General features: G+C 40.5%; 1 protein-coding gene across 2 annotated transcripts in view; it reads right to left on the bottom strand.

The window, feature by feature from the left end:
* LOC124172730 overlaps window positions 1–22,066 on the bottom strand; it is a 136,692-nt gene that overhangs the window by 7,621 nt on the left and 107,005 nt on the right. The window contains exons 5-7 of one of the 2 annotated variants that reach the window (XM_046552203.1): window positions 18,301–18,587; window positions 11,808–17,478; window positions 2,748–3,012 (exon numbers count right to left, since the gene is read on the bottom strand). In XM_046552203.1, coding sequence (XP_046408159.1) covers window positions 2,748–3,012; window positions 11,808–17,478; window positions 18,301–18,587 — 6,223 coding nt within the window. The remainder of the gene's footprint in view (window positions 1–2,747; window positions 3,013–11,807; window positions 17,479–18,300; window positions 18,588–22,066) is intronic. The other variant, XM_046552211.1, reaches the window with a different exon arrangement.

Here is a 22,066-nt window from a genome sequence, read left to right on the forward strand (position 1 = left end):
TGTGGTATGTGAGGGCAATGACGAGGATGGGGAAGTAAGAAACTATGAAAAAGGAAATGGAGAAAGGGAGGATAGATGCCGTATTTCTTTGAATTAAGTACCCTCTGAATATAACCCCCCCCCCTGATTTTGATGCTTCGGATTTGGGAAAAATGCATAGGAATGTAGTCTCTCCTTTACTTTTATCACGGGCCGTTTTGGAAAAAAAGGGGGACTATATTCAGATAAAAATAGTATCTAGGGACAATATTAAGTGAGGTGACTGGATATAGGGTTATGTACCTCCGTGGGGGGAAAGTCAACGAGGGGTAGCTTTAGTATTAAATGGGAAGATGGGTAAGCATGTGGTCGGTATAGTCCAAGTAAGTGATAGGATTCTGGCAGTAGAAATTGGAAGGCGACCCATCAACCTTATGGTGGTTCAAGTTTACATCCCCACTGGCAATCATCGGGAGGAAAAAGAAGATGAGGTGTACTTATAGCGCAAGGAAATAATTAAAGAAACTCCGGGTAAGAAAAATCTGGTAGTGATGGGGGACTGGAACGCTTCATTCGGGGAAGAGAGGGACGGAAACGAAATAGGAGAATTTGGATTAGGAATTCAGAATGACAAGGGAGAGAAAGCAGCAAAATTTTGCAGGAGAAACAAGTTATTCATCACAAACACCTGGTTCAATCATTATAAAGGGTGAAGGTACACATGGAGAGGTCAAAGGGATATGGGGAGATATCAGATAGACTACATCATGGTAAGACAGAGGTTTAGGAATAGTGTGAAAAACTCGCGCAGCTTCCCTGCAGCGGATGCACATTCAGATCGTAACCTAGTGCTTATAAATGCAATGTAAGATTCAAAAGACTTATAAAAGTTAGGAAGGCAAGGAATTGCAATGTACACGCTCTAAAAGGAACTAAGAGGAGAGAATATCAGGAACTAGAGGAAAATAGTATCTGGGATATTGAAAATACATAGACATTAGAGGAAGGGTGGGATAGTATTAAAAATGGAGTATCAAAGTGGTGTTAACAGTAGAAGGATAATGGATGAAATGGAAAAAGAAATGGAAGATATGATAACCGAGCTAGAAGAGGTAGAGAGTAGATAAAAGGAATATGTGGAGGATGTGAATGAAGGAAGGAACAGACTGGAGAGATGGACTTTAGAGGAGGAAAGTGAAGTGGAGGAGGATAATCTTGGGCCGCGGATCTTAGATTTGGAAATCGAGAGAGCCCTTCATGATATAAGGGCTAGGGAAGCATTGGGTGTGGAAAATATCCCATGTGAGCTGCTGAAGAATCTAGGGAGAGATTTTAATAAAACGTTTTTCGAACTAGTTCGCAGGATCTATGAAGAAGGGTGTTGGCCAGAGGAGGATTTTGTGAAGACGGTTCTAATTCCACTACCGAAAAAGAAGAAAGCTGTGGATTGCATAGATTATAGGACTGTTAGCCTAATATCGCATGTGGCATAAGTGATACACTTAATTAAAAGTAAAAGTAAAGCAGATTAAAAATAAATAACAAACACTGTAATTCACAATGTCTTGAATAACAATGGCCATAGGCAAAAATCATGGCTCCAATAACAGACTCTTCAGAAAATTTAGTTAATCTTTTGGCAACTGAGGAAGCATTTGAAGACATTCTACAGACATACGGTGCACACTAATGCAAGAACATCAGATCTCAGGCTATTACCATTTGAAATATGGAGTCAATCAGTATCAGGTACCAGCAATAGTTGGTGAAAGTGCAACTAAAGCTAGAAAACTTGATTAAATGATTATTACAATCCAGTTAATTGAATCTTAAATTGTGATCTCTGAATCAAATAAAAAAGTATTTTCCTAAACACACTCAGTGATATGGTCAAATTTAGAAAACACATTTTGAGAAGCAAATATATACACAACATTATTTATGCTAACAGAGAGACAAAATATGGCATAATTACAAATTAATAATTGAAAATGATTTAATATAAGTGACAAAATTACTACTTCCAGGATCCACATGAATTGCGACAAGGCAAAAATTACCTGAACTGGGAATCAAATGGCAGACCTAGAGACCTTTGGCTTTGCTGATCACTATGACGTCCAACTCTTCAAGTGCCAGCTGTCCAATCCATCAGTCAGGTGTTTTTAATTCATTTTAAAATTAAACGTTTTTTCCCAAGTTGTATAAAAGAGACAACAACATGGGTGAACTTTTAGATACTTATGATTAAGTAGTTTGAGCTTTTTCCTATTCCTTATCTTACACATTTCCAGGATTGAATTTTAAATTATACACTGGATTTTTTGGGTTCTCCAGGTTTATTTTGTGACCCTTGGAAATAGCTATTGTCAGCCATGGCAACCACAGTATTGATATGCCCATGCTTTTGAGAAAAATGAGCGCATCCTGCATTAAAGGTAATCTGCTAGTTCTCAAGTGCACTACAGAATTTTATTCTACCCAACACTGTAAGCATCTTCTTTGCCTGGAAAAACTTTTCTCCGTAGCACTACCTTCTGTGACATTTTTGTAGACTTCTTGGCTCTGAAAGTCCTCCATGAAGAAGGCATCATTACGCTGGTAATATACATCACCTAAAGCCATAAAAGAAACACGAGGTTCTTTATTTTTTAGGAAGAGTGTTAATTTGGTGCAGTTCAAACTTAGCTGCCTTTAACAGGGTCGAATGTAGTTAGTGAGGCTATGAATATTATTAGAATTGGCTTTCTTTGGACGGGTGAACTCACTTCCTATATTTCTTCCTTGCCCTATGGTGGGCCTCCAAGCCTTCCGAGAGCGTTTTCAGTTTCTCCGCCTCCACTTGCATGAGGGAGTGGTCGCCAAACCAACGGACCCACACTTTGGATCCCTCCGACATGGACACGCCCGCCTCTTCGGCCGACACGAGCTTCCCAGGCCACGAAGGGCACCCTCGCACCTGGCCCCACACAAGGTCGCCCACGGCAAACGTGCGAGGCGAGGCCCCATCCTCCTTATCCTCTGCTCCATACTCTGCTTGACGAACACAAACATTCTCAGTACTGTGCATGCAAACATTGCCATGGAAAATATGGGGCCATGAAAATTTTCCCGTGAATGATTGGTTGACTTCCCAGCAAAGAGTGTGGTATTGCTCACTGGCAACGACGCACAGAGTAATAGATGCCACCACCAGAACAAATAGTGCATAAGCATGTTCACTCTCCGATGTTTATGTACAAGTGTGCACCAACACCATCACTGGTGCATGTGAGTGCGCACATTCATTCATTCATTCATCGCAAATGCATCAATTCCAGAAGCCATTTTAAATTATAGCATAGAATATGGCCCCAAGTGACAGCCAGGGGGCCAAGATGTAATAAGCCAGGATGGTTAGGTTAATGCCAGTCGCCATGTAGCAGCTCTACATCCCAAAATCTTGCTCAGGTACTCTTGGCAGATTCAGTCCGTGAAACTCAAAGACACAGCAGAGCTGCATGGACGAAAGAAGGTGACCATGGGTTAGAACAAGAGGTGTCCACAGCATAGGGAATGATTCAGAGGTGCCTGACATACAGTTGATTAATGGTGACAAACTTTAAACAAAGGAATAGCAGTTACCAGAGTCAAGACAGAAAACGCAGGTAATGGTCTTAATTATGGTTATAGGATAGCAGAAACATTAGCACGTGGGATTTCAAAAAATCAATCACACCAATAACATGAGCTACTTGCATAACAACTAAAGAAAATTATTACATTTGAAACATTAAGCAGTCAATTTCGATAATCATCGCAATGATTGCGGCCCGGAGGCTTGGGAGAGACAATTGTCCAGTGACAATTAGGGCCAACCCAATACTTACTCAGAGAGAAAAGGAGAACATAGATTTTTGATAACTTGTGAAAGGCTTGCAGAGAAAAAGATCACCAAAGTGCTGAATCAAAAGAATAAAATTGGTAAAACTCTTTAAAGTAAGAAAGAATAGAAGGACTCACGGACACATACGTTGCACCAGACTTAAGGAAAAAATAGAGTGACTGCCATAAATAGCATGAGATGTACAAAGCCACCACTGCATAAATATAAAATCCCTACTAATTTTCGAACGTCTGTAACATTGTCAACTGCCAGGGGCGTGAATTCGGGAGTGCCAAGGGGGCCAGAGACTCCCCTGAAGTGAGTCTGACAATAATGTAAAAAATGAGTATCTTAGTCTAAATAGGATTAAAGAATCATGCACAACGGGCAAGGCGACATGCAGTGATACTTTATCATTTATATAATAAAACGTTTGCATTAAAATATAAAATATAATGGGTTGTCCTCATTGAAAATGATTTAGCCTAACCTAGCATTAATCTTGGCTGCCCCTACTACCATCTGTCGATCCATCATCTCAAGTTACTGATAGAGCACCTCCAGCCCACGTGTGTGGGAGAGACTGAGAGAGGCAAATCGAAACGAACAAAATTGCCTGACCAAATTGGACAAATATTGTTGGAGTGTCTTTCTGTCTCCAGAGTCACACTCTACACTGGGGCCAAACCAATGTCTAGAGTTCATCTACATCTACATAATACCCCGCAAGCCGCCTAAAAGGCGTGTGGCAGGGGGTGTTAGGACACCAGCCGTTTACAGGTAAAAAAAAAAAATTTAGTGCTCAAACGAAGTTGGGACTAGCGTTTATTAAAGTCCTTTATGGTTCGGGGGAAAAACGCATTCGCATATCTATCTGTTCGGCAAAACATCTCTCTTAATTTATCACTTCTATCGGACCTGGAAATATAGTGTGGCTCTAATATTATGTTCTCTGTATCGCTCTTAAAGATATCCATTCTCAATTGTTCAAGCAATCTAAGCCTAGCGCGCAGCCTCCGAGTCTCCAACGGCTCCCAGCCTAACTCGCTTAACATCTGGGTAACACTGTCTGTATGCCCGTAGCAGTTTATGACGAAACGCGCAGCCTTCCTTTGAATTTTATTCAGTTCGCGGATTAAGTCTTTCTGCACCGGATCCCATATGCTCGCTGCATATTCAAGGTGCGGTCGGACGAGAGCGAAATAGCACCTTTCCTTTACCTTCTCATCCGAAAATCTTCCCACAATACGCTTGACGAATCCTAATTTCTTCAGGGCTGTGCCGCAAATATTCTTTATATGTGTTCCCCACGTGAGGTTCGAGGTTATTGTAACTCCCAGGTACTTCACTTCGTCTGTTGCCTTTACATTAATGCCATCCACTGCATAAACGTGGTTAGAGTTGGACGGATTCCGCAAGAAATGTACCGCCATGCATTTGCTCAGATTAAGTTTGAGTCCCCACTCTTGGCTCCACAAATGAACGTTGTTTAAGTCAGATGATAGAATTTCATAGTCAGAGTGATCACTAATTTCGCGATAGATGACAGCGTCGTCAAAAGTTGAGAATGGCAGTCCCCACATGGGTGAATCCAAGCTAGAGGGCTCAGGGTGCCTAGCCCCCACCCTAAATGAAAATCTATTTATGCCAGTGCATTCTGTCATTGAAAGACTGATATAGGGATATTGGCAATTACCCACTGCTGACTGCTAAACTAAGATGTACCAGTGATAATATTTTGTGCTGATACTATCTGACCCGGCGAAATTCGTACCGCCTAACAATCAACAAACAGTTTAGTTACACCATTTATAAATCACGATCGGCAGTAACGTTTTTAATCATATTTGACTTATTATAATAAAATACGAAAACAAATTCAATAAGACTATGTAAATAAGTATCAAAATTGCTTGTCAGAAAGACATTTTCTTAATTGATTCTACATAGGGTGGATCGGAGCACCATTCCGCGGATTTATTTCAATGAATTTTCTAATTTTGATGTTTTAACTTAAGAAATGTTGGACATTGTGGTTTTAAGAAGCAGTTAATAAAGTCAAAATTATATCCATTTAGTTGTTAGCCATTTGTGTTCTTAACCTTAAAAAAAATGTTTTTAGGTCCAAGTCTGTTGCGTAAACTTAGCCCATTCACGGGGCAAGTTGATGCAACACTAGACCGACGCTTGAGCTCAAAATCGTGTAAGAAAAGCCCCTCCAAAGCAGCATTCGTATGAAATGACTTTCGGCGTGCCAGTTATAGTATCTCTGTTCGGTAAAAATGCACTGCATAAACGTGCTGCATGCATAAACAGACCACGGTGTGTCCTACAAATTCAGGTTTAATCTCTTGAGTCAAGCACCTCCTGTTATACAACAGTTTTTGTTTTGTTATCAGGCACAAGATTAAGCGGATGAAGCAAAATAAATGTAGCAAAGCAGTGATGCAGCGAGGGGGGATTAAACCCCCCTCCAGAGCTCATAGAATTTATTATAAAAATATTTTAATATAAAAAATTTTGTAACTAATATTAGGGGGACGGATGACTCGCAAACAAAACATATCTAACTATTCACTCAGCCGTAAAACTCACAATTTTGAACCATTTATCTTAAAAAATTCCTGAGGGAGGTCCCCCGCACCTCTTGCTTACCTTGGCGGGTTTTCTATACCCTCCAGACCGGCCAGTATTAGTTGCACCTAAAACCTCCCTTAGCCTTAATTCCTAGCTGCACCCCTGAAGCGAAGAAAGTAATATGGCGGAAGGTTTACAAACTCATGAACATACCACATATAATTGACCATGAGAAAATCATGGGTTTTCATGAGCACAAACATTAAAAACTGAAAGACTGACCATGCGATTTGTTAATCGTCATCATGAATGCAACACCAATTGGAAATTTAATTCCTTTAAGCTCAAAAGGGCATATAAGTTGTGATCATGGAATCCTTGGAATGAGAACTTCCTCACCTTTGACTTTTCGTTTGAGAATAGTCGCGTGAATCACATTCATTAATAGCTTTTTTTAGTCACCAAACGTGTTCCGTTGCATAGTTTTGGTTGGGTTTTTTAGGTTTTAGGTTTCGAAGCATCATGAACACTGAGCCAACCTTCCTCTGTAAACTGTGCCGTGGTTATCCAGGCACATCAAAGAACTTTAAAAATTCAGATGGATAGTTGGTGACTTCATCTTTGTTTGTTACACAGTCAGTAGATTTGAATGAATGTAGAGTACCAACAATTTTATCCTGATTTACTTAGTTCGAGTCATTTACATCTTCGGTATAGGTCGTCCAAATTGCTCGCTCAGTCAACCATTTGTGATTTTTGTGGTGATCAATCATCCCTGGGAACACTTTGTTGTTGAGCTCACCTTCCCATGAAACGAATTTGCAAACATTCCGAGGAAATTAACTCAAACTGCTTCATTATTTGACAGAAACACACACATTACCCATAGTCAGCAATTGCTTGGAGATTTGTTTACAAACACAGTAGTGAAGTGTCTACTCGAGATGGCCTTACAATGAGTTCGAATTAAATTTTAAAATATGATTTCAATACTTATAATGTGTTTAACTATTAAAATGTTATTTGTTACGAAGCTCAGTCTTTAAATCGGTAAAAAGAAAACAAACAATTAAATTAGTAGTTTTTACTGACTTACTTTTACTCCCGTTGCAGTGCTACCAACTCCCAAAGTAATACCCTAAGATCAAGATAATTTTTTCGTTACCTTTAACTATTTTTTAATGTTTATTCGGGGCCGAGATAAATCCAAAAAACTAAACATCATTAATGCTGATACTGCCGTCCTCAAGTTATAAATGTTTAGAATCTGTAGAAGCTTCATTTAAGAAGAAAATTTATTTTCAAAACTGTCCACAGCAAGACAATGAGTGCAGAGGGATCCATTTATTGCCAATATTTGCAATCGAAAATTTGTATTTGGGAGAAAAGCATAGAAAAAAACACGGATTTAATAAAATTATACACCATGAATATAAATTTTCTAAACAGCCCTAATGACTTCCAATTCCTCCATGATGGAATTTAGATCACACTGTCATGAGAAACACAAGTGGAGACTTTAGTCCTTCCACTTAAATGCACTGTGGTAGACAACACATCTGTATATGTAGTGGCCCAATAGAGAGTACTCTACTGGATATTTGTATCTTGTACCTTAAAAGCAATGTTCCTGGTAGTATTTACTACATCAAATAATCTCCACTTCAATCATATAAGACAATGACACCTTCATGTAAGATATGTTAAATCTCCAAAATATCTCCAAAATCGCCGGCCTCGGTGGCGGCAGGGCGGGTTAACGTTCTCGCCTGCCAAACAAGAGGTCGCGGGTTCGAGTCCCGCCTGGGTAGGTTTCCCCGGTCCAGGGCATGGTTGTTCGTGTACGTTTACTTGTTACATTTGTTGAACACCCCGGTGTAAAATGGCCTATAAGAGCTGTATCCGGTGGTTTGAGAATAAAATATCTAACAAAGAAATTTGCAAGCAGTTCTAGAAGTAAGTTTCATGCAAGCCAGGGGTCCCTTAGTAAGCAGTCCATGAGCACACATGCTCCCTAGTTCTAACATGCCAAGCCAAAGAATAATGCCACACATCATCACGAGACTATGCATCAAAAATGAATGCACTAAATATCTGGTCACACATTAGAGCCCACACGGTCTCATTCTCAGGCTGTCCACTGAATATCAAGTACGATAAATCCCTGAGATCTCCATGTTTTCCAGGTGTTACTTTTTTTCAAATGGGTTGCTATACAAACACATGCAAATTTGGCTAAATATTGCTTACAGTGAGGAAATGCCAGTGAACAGGAATAGTTGCCAAGGTATTTCAAAGCTGCGGGTTAAATTTTGAGATGATCTTTACATCCCAGTTAACTCAATTGAATGAGGCTTAATAAATTTATTTATGTATCCTATAAAGCTGCAGCTCAAGTGTTATCACAAAATTAATTATTAGCTAATTATTGCTCACTGGGCAGGAATTAGAGAACACAGGAATAGTTGTCAAGTCATTTCAATGCAGCAGCAGACAATAGAAGCAACGAAAAACACTTCCTAAAAAATCCTTTTATGTACTCGATAATGGCACGGCAGCCGAAACCAATATGTACATACTAATTTTTAAATGAATTGTAGAAGTAACTAAATGTTTTTCATCGCTAATATGGAGCCCTTACACCACGCACAAGCTTCAAGTTTTGATTTAATTAGAGAAGATAGAAGCCTATCTCCACATGCAAGAGACTTCAATTAGATGAGTTTCAATTCACCATCGACATATTCTTTAAAACTCCAGTTAGTGCATAAACATATGAGGAAAAAATATCACAGGGATTATCAGACTATCTTGATATTTACAAATAATATCACGGTGGATAATCTTTGCTTCCTCCAAAGGATGTCTACCATAAATGAGGACTTTAGAAGCCAAGGGGTACAAGCACAACTTTTATAATTTCAGAGATGAGGGCAGATGCAGATAAAGGTTGCTGGGGTGTACAATATTGCTGTGGCAAAGGGAAAAAAGTGAATCACTCATAAGTATATAAACTGCAGCCACCTAGAACTGATGCCTACAAGACAATCAGTACTGTTGAACACTTTACTAAATGAGCTGTGTGAATACGAACCAATGAAGAATATCAAGTAGTCAACTATTAAAACAAAAAATTGTTTTAATGATAAGTCTTAAGTCTCAGATTAAGTTGGGTGAGCAACTTCCATTACAAGGATTTTGATTTCAGGGATAATCAGAGAAAAATCTTAATAAAAGCTACTTCCTTTTTTTGCACTGGTTTGAGTGAGTAACATGAATTAAATGCATTGTGTTAGTTTTCACTGGATACTGCTGGTGAATAAAGCCACATTTTCCAGGATACTCCCAGAGTACCCTCATTTGAGTTTTGCCGAGAGACCAAAACTCCCCGAGTGCTCAAGGTTAGCGGAGAGACTGTTTTTAAGATTCAAAACAAAGAAGGGAGTTTGCCACCACCACATCTCCAACAAGAAAGCCAAGGAGAAAGCCAACTTATCCTTCAAGAAATTTAAAACATAGTGTAGGAAGACAGCAGGATAGAGAAATAGAACAGTGAACATCAGCAAACAGAAATACAATAGAACAATGGCTGACTGAATTTACAGCATAGGTGTAAAATTATAATCAAGTGGCATAAGCACATTCAAAATACTGAACCCCTGCTCTCAATAGATCTGTATGTACTTTAAAAAAATGACAACCAAAATACGCAAAACAATAATGGAGGGTGAAATTGAATCAAATTAAATATTGATAAACTTGAAGGCTGTCAAGGAAATGTAGCTTCATGACTGCCAGAAATGGCTGGAAACGGCAAAGAACCACTAAAAATCTATGGAATTAACCATTTTCTTTGTAATTACTTTTCCAAAGAGCTTATGTAAAAAAATAGTTGCCAAATTCAAAGAAACAATTTAATATTCATTACCCAGGTTCTAATATCTAATTTATAAAAAAGGATGACCAAGCACTTAACCAATATATTGAAAGGCGTGAAAACACATTGAGAAATTAGACGATTGAAACAAATAATTGACATTCAATTTTAAGCACTGTTTTCAATTATTTTTGTGTATTACAGTTTAATTATTTATATAGCTAATTTAATTAACTTTTTCCCAGATATCTTCATCATTTATTGTCAAAGTTCCTCAATTTCTCCTGGAAGCCTAATGTAACAAAATTTATTTTGCAAGAGCATTAATGCATCTCTGGCCCCTTTCACTGGAATCATAGTACAGGCATCCCCCGAGTTATGTATGTCTCGACTTACGTAAATCCGTACTTACGTAAGCGATAACCGTATTTCAAATGATTACGTTAATTTTCGAATGCGAGCGCGAAGAAGTATATATTCGCTTGTACAACCTATGGTAGAAAAAATATCGAATAGTTATAGAGTTTTTTACGTGCTAAAAATAACAAAGTGACCCATTTTTGTCATTCCTCGAAGGAAATTTCATTAATTTCTGTAGAAAAATCGCTTATAAATCCCAAGTCAGCAATCAACGTGAAAATTTGCAGTTCTAGCGATGGATGTGGTGGCGTATGTGGTTGCGCTCATTCCTGTACGATACAACTTGTTATACAGCAATCTCTGAAGCGCCAACGCAAAGGTTTGACTTACGTAAATTTCGACTTACGCATAGTCTGCCGGAACGCATCTCTTACGTAACTCGGGGGATGCCTGTACATACATAATTCTACGAATGCTCTATAGGCACTTCTGTAGATAGCATTTTCAATTGAAAAGTTTAGATTGATAACATTTTGTAAGAAGTAGATAACGGCACCTTTTGAAACATTCCAATAATTTCATCCATATTCATGATTTACTCAGCCAGAAATGACTTAATTGGCATGGATCTATGGGAACGTAAAAATTGTATATGATTGCTCAATACCTACTGTAATACTTCTTGGGGATGTTTTCCAAGTAGTTCAGATAAGAGACACTGCTTTGCCTATTGATTTAACTATCTAAACTTTGCCTGGTATTAAACAGTAAATCAGGCTGAAGATGCAAAAAAAACTTTCCACTTACCTCATTGTTACTAAATCACTATAAAAACCCATTCACACTAATAAGCATTTAGGTTATTTTGTAAACATATATTACACCTTCTCTTCCACACTTAAAATTATTGATGATGACATCTAACTACTAATTCTCAAATACTTTAAGCCAACTTTGAAGGCAACTCTTTGAATTACAAGCACAAGATAGGACATGTGCATTTCTTTTCCCATCTTTAGCACAAGAGAATACTTCTGCTTAGAAATTGCAACTGCTAAGAGAAATGCAAGAATGTAAATACAGAGGTGCAGGAGTTAGACAGCAAATGCATGGCATGCCACTTGATGATAGCCTGGACCACACACTAACCTTCTTCATCAGCATCTGCCAGGCCCTCCACCACCAGCACATCGCTGTGCTTCCTCCGGAAGGATTTCCTGTCCTCCACCAACTGTACGTCAGCTGAACTGGTGCACAGCTTGCCCGCATCTACACGATCAGCCCCGGAAGAGACAAACAGCACGTCCCTATTGCCCACATCCCTCAACCCCCCCTTGCCCTCACCCTGCAGTGCTCCCGCAGAGTGGATGCCGGGGAAACCAAGAGCAACGACCACCGTCGACTCGACTGGCGGAGTCTTCTCCCCCCTCCCAACGTACATTGCTGACCCCCCTCCCATCACCATCCCCTGAGCGTCCTTCTCACTCACACGAATCACAGCTCCAGCATCCCTTCCTTTGGCCTCCTCACCCCGAGCACCCAAGGGAAGAAACCCAGACGTGACCAAAGCAGAACCACTAACAACAGAGTCACCATGAGGCATTGAGTTACTCACACTGTGTTCAGGCCCACTCCTGGAGGCCGAATGAATGGCAATGGGTCCTTTATCTATATCACCCCCTTCCTCCCTCTCAGAGGATGATGCAAGACCTCCCCCCGATGTCACTGCCGAGGGAGAAGGCTCTGGCTCACTACTGCTGACAAAGTGGACAGAGCACTGGGCTTCTGCAGACAAGTTTCTAGAGGGAGATATACCACATGAACTATGGTGAGGAATAGGAGTCCTTGAAGGGGCAAAACCCTCAGTGGATCCAGAAACCATACACGTAGAGGCAGCAGTTGAGGTGGAGGAAATGGAGGCCTGTAGATTAGATGCTACATCATTGGTGGTGGTATCGGCTGGACTGGCAGTTGCACTGTGGGTGGTGGTATCGGGGGGGCTCCCTGCACTGGCCATTATGCTATTGCCTCTACTCAGCTCGCTACTTGACTGGACAGAGGAGGCTGGTAGAATGGATTCAGTGAATGCATGGGCGGGTCTGGAAGTGGGAGGTGCAGCAGAAGGAACATAGCAGGTTGAGGCAGATAAGAGGCCTTGGTTTGAGCTCTGCACCGTTGTTACATACACTGGAGGGGAGGTGGCTTGCACTGACTGATTAACAGCTGTCTGCGTGGACACTGAATGGCGAAGGAGAATGGCGGCAGATGGGTGATTGGGAGAGATGGCAATGGGAGCATTGGAGGAGAGCGTTGGTCGGATCCCAGTATAATGCTGCAGCAATGGAACTGTCATCCCTCCACTACCTTCTAATATAACATTCTGCTGACTTAGTAAACTAGAATCTATTTCACTGGGGGCTCCATAATTGGCCACTATTGCAGGCTGCTGCTGAGGAGCTGACTGAGGATGACATGGGTGTGTCTGTTGATGATGTGAGGAATGATTATTAGACACCATCATTGTCTGTTGCTGAACTATTGTGGTCGTGTTCTGCTGGACAACTGTGGTATTCTGTTGACTGCCATGTATCTGAGCTCTGGTTTGATTAGCTGATGGAATGGTAGAGCCAGGAGGAAGAGGTGATGGAGCAGTTTGAATAGTTTGTCTAGAATGTTGTTGCTGTGGTTGGGATATTGGAACAAGAACATTACCACTACACTGAAGAAATTCTCTATTTGGTCTTAAAACTGCTCCTCCACTGTTAACAAATTGATCAGCAGAACCTGATTGATTGACAGTTATTTGGTGGTTGCCCTGTATGGCTGATCCATGAGGAATCAATGTTCCAGGGTTACCAGTACTGTTCCCATTGACTAAAAACTGCCCTTGAGATAGTACTGCATGTGGTTGCTGCATAACTTTACTTTCCATGTGATGATGCTGTGAATTAGGCAATGCTGTAGGGGCATGTCCTCTAATAACCATTCCACCACCACCAGTGGCCACCAATTGGTGATGAGGGGATGGCTGTGCTTGAGAGGGGTGGGCTTGTAAGGCATGTTGTTGGTGAGGGTTAACTTGTCCAAATATATTTTGAGCATGAGCCGGTTGTACTTGTGTGAGAACGTTCTGCCCATTCAGATTCTGTAGATGAAGTTGCAGAGGAGGTAGTCCTTGATTCGAAGCATCAGGATTTGACGTAGTAGCTCCAGTGGGAACCAGAGTGCCATCTGGGAGGGCACTCATTACCATTCCCTGAAGACCAGGGACAGCCGCTACCACTGTGGCACCTGTACCAATGAGTTGCTGGAATGGGAAATTCTGAAGGAGCGTAGCGGTACCAGGAGTGCCCCCTAAGCTGAGAGGCTGTAGGAGATTCACACCAGTGGCATGCAGGGCTTGTGAAGATGATGCAGTGGCCAATAAATGGTGAGGAGAGCCACCAATTTGACCAACCTGCTGGCCGATTGTTCCATAAGCAGCTGCACCTGGATTGCCATTGTTTCCTGCAGCACCACCAGTTGATGCACCTGCAAACTGATTCATTAAGAATTTTCCACCTCCTGGAACAAACGCCACAGCCTGAAGCATTCCTCCAGGGGCACCATATCCAGTTGCTGATCCTGGCACAACCACTTGCTGTTGCGCATGGTGATGGCTGGTAGGTAACTGCCCTTGCTGCTGATGTTGAGTGGCAATGTGAAGCATCGAGGCAACCGTTTGTGGAGAAGGTTTCCTCTTTTTGCCTTTTCTTTTGCTGATTCCAGGGGAAATTACTTGAGGCTGTAAATGAGGCTGCTGAATAGTTGCCCCAACCAATTCAGTGTGCACAGTACGAGCTGCCGCTCCATCCACTGGCAAACCAACGGTCATTTGATGAATATCAGAATGGCAATGTTGATGCTGCTGTTGTGGATGGTGCTGTAGTAGATGCAACTGAGGAGGGCCACCACCAACTGGAAGAGCATTCACCAGCTGCATCACAGGCTGAGTGGCAACCAGGGGTATTGAAGTAGCAGATGATGATGGAGGATGGAACTTAACAATTTGCCCAGGCCCACCATTGTGTGGAGCTGCATTGCTGGCTCCACCTCCAGTTGCACTGGCAACTATAAATTGTCCATTGCCATTGGAAACAAGGAAGTGTCCTGGAGGTAAACCAGAAGGTGATGCTTTCAAGATAGCTGGTTGACCCATGCCAAGTTGCTGTGGATGAACAAGAGATGCTCCAAGTTCCAGCCCTTGAGGCTGATTACATGGAACTTGTATGCTGCTAACTACACTTTGAACCATTTCCAAGGGTGACTTAGAATTTGATGACGAAGACACCGAAACAAAGGCTTGAGTAGTTGGAATGTTGGAAAATGAATAGTGTGAAGCTGGAGAGGAAGCTGGTGGCGCTGATGTAGAAGTACTACCTCCAGAGACAGTTACTGTTGATGCTTTCCCTGCCTGTACAGATGTTATGGTGTTGCTACTAACAGTGTGGCCACTAGCCATAGTAGTTACCACAGATGCATGAGAATACTGGCCTACATTATTAACACTAATGTTCTTCTGATCACTGCCATTAGATGAGCCACCTGATGATGTTGAGGTAATGTAGATACTACCATCTAAAGCTTGACATGCAATCTGGGTTGAGGATGGCGCACTTGCTTCTTCCTGCAATACACTATGGCCTCCAACTTGCGCAGCTGAATAGCCTTCCATCACTAGACTGGCCCTTTCACTACTGCCAACACAATCTTCTGTTTTTCCTCCACCTTGAGTAGCAGCACATGTTTGACTTGTACTCACTGTTCCTCCCTGGATGGGTCCTCTGGAATCTGATAACTGCAGCTGATTCTGACTGGGTTGTGAATAAGGAGTAGACAGCAGGTGAGAGTAAGACTGAGGAGCTCCTTGCTCCTCCATTGGCATTTTTTGTGACTTGAACGGTGTTGGGTGATTAGACTGTGTAGCTGACTGACTTCGGCTAACCTGAAGCTGCTGGCTATCAATATTTACATCCTTCTGCTGGCATGTCGTTTTCTCCACAAATGTTGATGATGTGACAGGATTATCATCAGGTGATTGATGCTGTTGCACAACTGGTTGGTGCCGACCTAGACCAGAAATTGCAGAAAAATTGGACTGAACAATATGCCGATGAATTTGATTTGGTGAAGATACTTGCAAGAACTGATTTTCAGCTAACTGATGAGAATTACTGTGATTACTGATACTAGGCCGAACATTGATGGATCCTGAAGTAATGTTGGAAACATTACAGGTCTGTGGTATACTTTGTTCCTTTGGAGCACTTAATTGATCTAAGACAAACTCATTTCCAGGTTGCCTGAGAATAATTTGCTGGTGTTGGGCTTGTAAAACTGGTTTACTGTTTTGGGGCTGATAAATAATGTTTTGGTTCTTAACTGCAGTACCTGTGACTTGACTATGGCAAACAGTTGCCGGCATAGACATTGTGGTTGAAACTGTCGTCATAGTTTGGTGGCACCCACCTAATGAGGGAGATGTGGCGATGAAAGATTGAATAGTATGGCAGTCAACAGCTGTTGATGCCAAGGTGCTCAGCACACTATTCACATGAGTATTAGAGCATGATTTTGGTAATGCACAGGATGCGGATACAGAAACAGTTTGTCCTGATAAATTCCCAGTTTTTGTGGAGATTAATCCAGTAGGATGGGGTATGATTCCAATAGATGAAGATGAGATTAAGCCAGAATGATTTGCTTCCATAACTTGAGGGTTTGTGTGAGGTGTTGAAGACTGTCTACTATTGGATGGGGAAACTACATCTCCTCCAAACATTATATTTCCTCCAGTTTGCCTAGATATAGTACTGTTGAGCAATGCCGTCTGTTGTGCTAGGTAAGCAGTAGGATCCTCCATGAAGGAGGGCACTCCCATAACGGAGGTGATTCCTGTGGAATGAGGATGGGCCACAGTAGTGGTAGAAGGGCTTGGGGTAGAATTGCGAGCAGTGATAATGGTGTAACTTCCACTAACATTAGGAGGGGGAAGGCGATGCTCCATTGGTATTTGCCTGACATCAACATTTGGGCAAGGGGAAGATTCTCTCTCTAGTGCACTATACTTTGTCCTCTTAATCTTACTCGTGATGTTTGAATTGATGAAATTAGGGCTGTTCCCCTTTTTCCTCTTGCACAGATCTTCCCACTGTTGGTGATGTGGAGCTGAAGCACGCTCAAAACTTTGTGCTTGTACAGTGGAAGTGTGAGGAATAGTAGCTGGAATGGAAACGTTAGGCTGAGTTGGGAAAGTCCTGACCCCCATGCCATCCACCACCAATTGGCCTTGAGGCATCTGAGTCCTAAAGGCTTCCAAACTGGGAGCAGCCACAATTCCATTAGGAACAAAATGATGCTGGAGATTTCGAGGAACTTTGCACCCTTCATCAGGCACCAAACGAGTTCCAGGAGGGAAGTGCTGTTGCACTTTGAGCACTGTTTCTGGGTTAAGGGCCTGTCCTTTGGGGATATCCTCACCAAACATAATTCTTCCTCCCACTACACTCATTCCCTGAAGACCATAACCACTACTCATTGAACCACCAGGAGTGAATCCATTAGAGCCACTATGAACAAGTATTCCACCAGCACCATATCCTACACTGCCTGTGAGATGCAGGTTAACAGCAGGTGTTGTGGATGAAGGAGAAGATGTAGATGACTGCATGTTTGATGAAGAAACAGGAACAAGAGCTGGTCCAAAATTAGAAGTTGGTATCACAGGTAGAACCGGGGTCCGAACTGGAGCGGGAGAGTCCCTTTCATTTGTACTCCACAACTGCAATAGAAAGAAATTTTTATTTTTTGTTTCTGACACAGGAAAAGCTTAAATGAATGAACAGACTATGCAATCTTAATACAATTTGGTTCATCAGGAATAAAATATTACACAGAATGATATAGTGGAAAGAGGAAAAGACAAAATTAAATACTTCTTCAAAAAAAATTATTTCAATTAAATAACACAAAAAAATCACAAAAAGGAAGCATCTAGTACTTGAGTGCATAAAACACATGCTTTCTATTCCATAGGAATTTTTCATATTTCCAACAAATGCACTATGTATGTACTTAACAGTTGCCATATGGCTAGCCAATAACGTACTGCAAAACATCATGCACCAATCCAATTCTTAATAACAAGGAAACATGAACATGAAAAATTATCAACAGAACCAAATTCATACAACTGATGATTTACATGGGTTTAATTATTACCATTTACATATTTCCACCATGGAGCCAAAATTATCATATGAAAACATTCAACTATTGATGGAAAATTACCACTATGCTTTGAATGAGTTGTATTGAAGACGGTAAATTAGAAAAATAGTTATGCATGCCATACCAGTACATTCTTATAAATGTTGTCCCACAGAAGTCATAATGCATTTATTGTAAAAAACCAGTTGTGATTGTGCTTGAGCTAGTTTTTGTGTAGCCCTTTAGCGCCACAAAAATAACACAATATGTTCAAAATTTTGAGCCCAAAGTATAACGATTTAGAAAAAAAAGAAGACTACACAGAAAGAAAAAAATTTAAAATTACTTTAAGCCTTTCATGAAGATTTAGAAATGAAACGAAAAATGTCCCAACCTGTGTCATAGGACGCTGATTCTGCTGGAACTGAAATTGTGAATTCATTACAGCTGAATGTGACTCAGTGACCATTGGCCCGCCAGCAACAGTTGCCGTTCCAACAGAAGAAAGCCGGTGGTGAGGCTGGAGCAATGGCCGAGGAAATGTCTGAATTAAAGCGTTTGGCCCAAGGACACCTCCTTGCTGGTCCTTGGTGGAAAACATCTGGGGCGGAGGTGCACCCTCGTAAGGACTACCTGCTTTCCTTTTCTTCTTCTTGGCTGTAGTTGGCACACTAGACAGTTCTGAAAACATTCACAGAAAAACAATTAATATAGAGAGGTCACTTGAAAATAATTTGCTACTCACAGTTTACGAAAAAAAACTATTCATGAGAGAAAACTCCAATAAAAAAACGATAAAAGAAATTGGAACTAAAGAATTAATTGAACGAATTCTTAAGTTCAATAAAAATTACAGACAAGCTTTGATTAACCATCCCAGTGAAGGTGGGGTGTGAGGAATTCATTTGCAAACAAAGAGTTGTTTTTCGCTTGTATTTAATATTTTAATGTTATTAAGCTTTGATTAAGAAACCTGTGTCAAACCGGCCGAAAGTGAGATATGTGTTGTTAGAAATTAGCCATCGATATGTTCCATCCTATAATCAGTATATAAGTTCAGCAAGTACCACACAGCCTTAGAATGAATCTCAAAAGTTATTTCTACCTCTCTATTGATCAACCCAATTTAGGACTAAGAAGTCTTATCTTGCAATTTAAATGAAGGACATGCACATACATCCAATTCGTGGATAGGGGAAGAACCCATCCACACGGGATTCGAAACTGCAACCCCTGGATTGGCAAGCATGAATTTACCCCACAACCACAAAGGCTGGAGGGTTCAAGTACACAAAAACATATACTTCACTGGATATAACATGGCAAATGAAGCATTATTACATTATTATTATAAAAATTCAAAAGACCGCCATCCAGAAAGATGAGATTCTTTGACACAGACATACCATGGTGAACAAAATTTGGCCATATAAAGCCCTCGCTGACCTTAGCCATACTTGTCTACACCATGTTCCATGCCAGTTAATTCTTTAAAACTAACATCATTTTCCTTTTTCTCCTAGCTGATGACTCACAAAACTTCCTTCCAATTGGCAATCAATTTGACCTCTTCATAAGGGGAGTATATTCAAAAGATTTTTGAAGAGGATATACAATGGAGCATTTGAACACAAAATGGTCTATTTTTCATAAGCATTTAATTTATTATAACCAGTGCAAAGTGGGGGCAATACATTACAAAAAAATCAAAGAGTTTTTATTTTCATGCCTACAAAAAAAAATGAACAAAAAATCAGAAATATACCTAACTATAAGAAAAAAGGTTCATTGTAAGAGCAAAATGAGAAAAAAAAACAGTAAAATGCCATATAAATAAACTGGAATGAAATATACACACTAATAAAAATACTCTGACAGAAAAAATCCTTTTCAAAGAATAATCAAGATGAATGATTATTGAAATGAAACTCATGATTTTTAGAGCCTAGAAAAATTTGCATGAAAACATATGTTAAATCGGCAAATAGAGGAAGGAAAGAAACGCACGGCGACTTGGAAACTTGCCAGCCTTTTCGAGCGTACTTCTCGGGCAAACAACACAAGGGCAGTGGGTTTGCCTTTTCACGAATTTGCCATACTTCTTCCAAGTTTGATGTTTCCAAATGCGATTACGATAGAAAAACAAGAAACGAAGACGGAAGTGTTCTGATGCTCGTTGATTACCGTTCTGATGATCGTTTTGAAGTGCCTGCAAAAGAGCGGAGAGCAAACCCACTATTGCTCACCTAGGTCAGGTGAGCAGTTCATTCCAGGGATCGGAAATAGCTCACGAACGGAGTCACTTGACAAGAACGCACTTAACGATCAATGGCTTAAATGTTACGTGAAAGAATGGATGGGAGAAGGACTTAATGGATAACTCAGCTTTTAGCCAGTTTTGGACAGCGAAAATAGAGGTCACAGAGCACATAGGGAAAATAAGGGCTGGAGTAATTTCTACGCTAATGCACGATCCATTAAAGGATCTACGATTTTCCCGGTGACTTTATCTCGGGCTTCCAACCGGGTTGGACTCGTTTCTCATGTTTGCGGCTGACGTTGCGTTTTCGACTCGATTCCGGTGTCAGTCAAAAACGAGTTAACCTTATCACGCGTACGCGGCTCCAATCAGGTTTGCGTTGGCCACGATGGGGATATTAACTTGTTTAAAAATTTTATTTGCGTATTTATTGTTATTTTACCGCTACGATTCTACGATATAATTTATTGTATTTTATGACACAGTATTTATAGTGTGCCAGTGATTTTGTAGGTGTTACCCTCTGATTCGCATCAAATACCTGGAAAAAATTTGTAGGCAGAAATGGGCATACCATAGACAACAAACGAAACTGAACCAGGCATGTGTGAACGGCACAATTGCATTGAGTGCCCTGGACTAGGGATGGCAAAAAGATTATATTAATCGATTAATCAATCATCTGATTAATCGAAAAGCTGCTCCCAATTCTTCGATTAATTGGTCGACAATAAATAGATTATTTTATAATCGATTGTAGATGATATAATTCAGTCAGGGTAAACCATGGGTAAACACGCACGATTTTTAATTGAAAAGCAACAACAAAACTTTGATATTTTTTAAACAATTACAAAGTAAGTTACATGAAATTATTTAAATTATTATGAGGTAAAAAATACAAACATTCTTTAATCTTGGTCATTTGAAATCTCCACATTAAAAAATCCTCCATCTAAGCAAGAGTTCAGAAACAATATTTTTGACAGCATTTGTTAGTCAGTCTGTTTCTTTTTTCATTAGCCGTCGCTTCAGCTTTTGAGAATAATCGTTCATCTGGTACGGAAGTACCTATAAGATGGCAATATTTTTGCTAAGTTCATTAAGCCTCGGATAAATTAACTTCATATCTTCGCGTGCTTCAATTTTATTCACCTTCAGTCCTAAAACTCACGAATTAAGATAGAACGCAACCTCATCCTTAGGATGAATATTTGCATTGCTGTAGAAATTCTTCTTTTTGTGAACGGGAGCCTTGTGTGGTGCCCATAAATCGAAGTCCTCAGCACCAGATACTGATGTATCACCTGATTCTGCAACAGTAGTTCCGAAATCCGCTATTTCCGTTCTGATCTTTTTGAGGACCGACGCTACAGCTTGAGGATTAGAGATGTATCTTTTCAAATCGGGGATCGAAAATAGTTGCCACAGCCGGCAGAAACATATTTTCAGCTTGGCAAAATCGTCGGTTAAAATTCCGAAAGCATCTTCTCTTTAAGAAATGTGGATACTGTTCCAGGCTCATTCCTAACAAATGAAGTACGTAATATAAAGCCACAGTTTCAATAAAAAATAAATAATTCTTCATTAATTCCGATTCTTGATTATTTCGATTAATTTTATCAAAGTCGATTAATCATTCAATTAATTGGTTACTCACTATCATATCAATAATAGATTAATCGTTGCAATCCCTACTCGAAATCGCGCCTTTCAGAAGAAGTACGCATGAAACCGATTCGGGTCGTGGAGGTGTTCGGTGATATGCGGTGTCCATCAGGTACCCAACATATTCCGTACACACCGATTCACACATATCTATAGGACGCCGCCGAGAACTAATGGAACATGTGGCTGGATGGATGGAATCGCACGTGCATGAAACGAGCGAGCGTTGGGG

Source organism: Ischnura elegans, chromosome 1 (assembly GCF_921293095.1).
Source record: "Ischnura elegans chromosome 1, ioIscEleg1.1, whole genome shotgun sequence".
Lineage (NCBI taxonomy): Eukaryota > Metazoa > Arthropoda > Insecta > Odonata > Coenagrionidae > Ischnura > Ischnura elegans.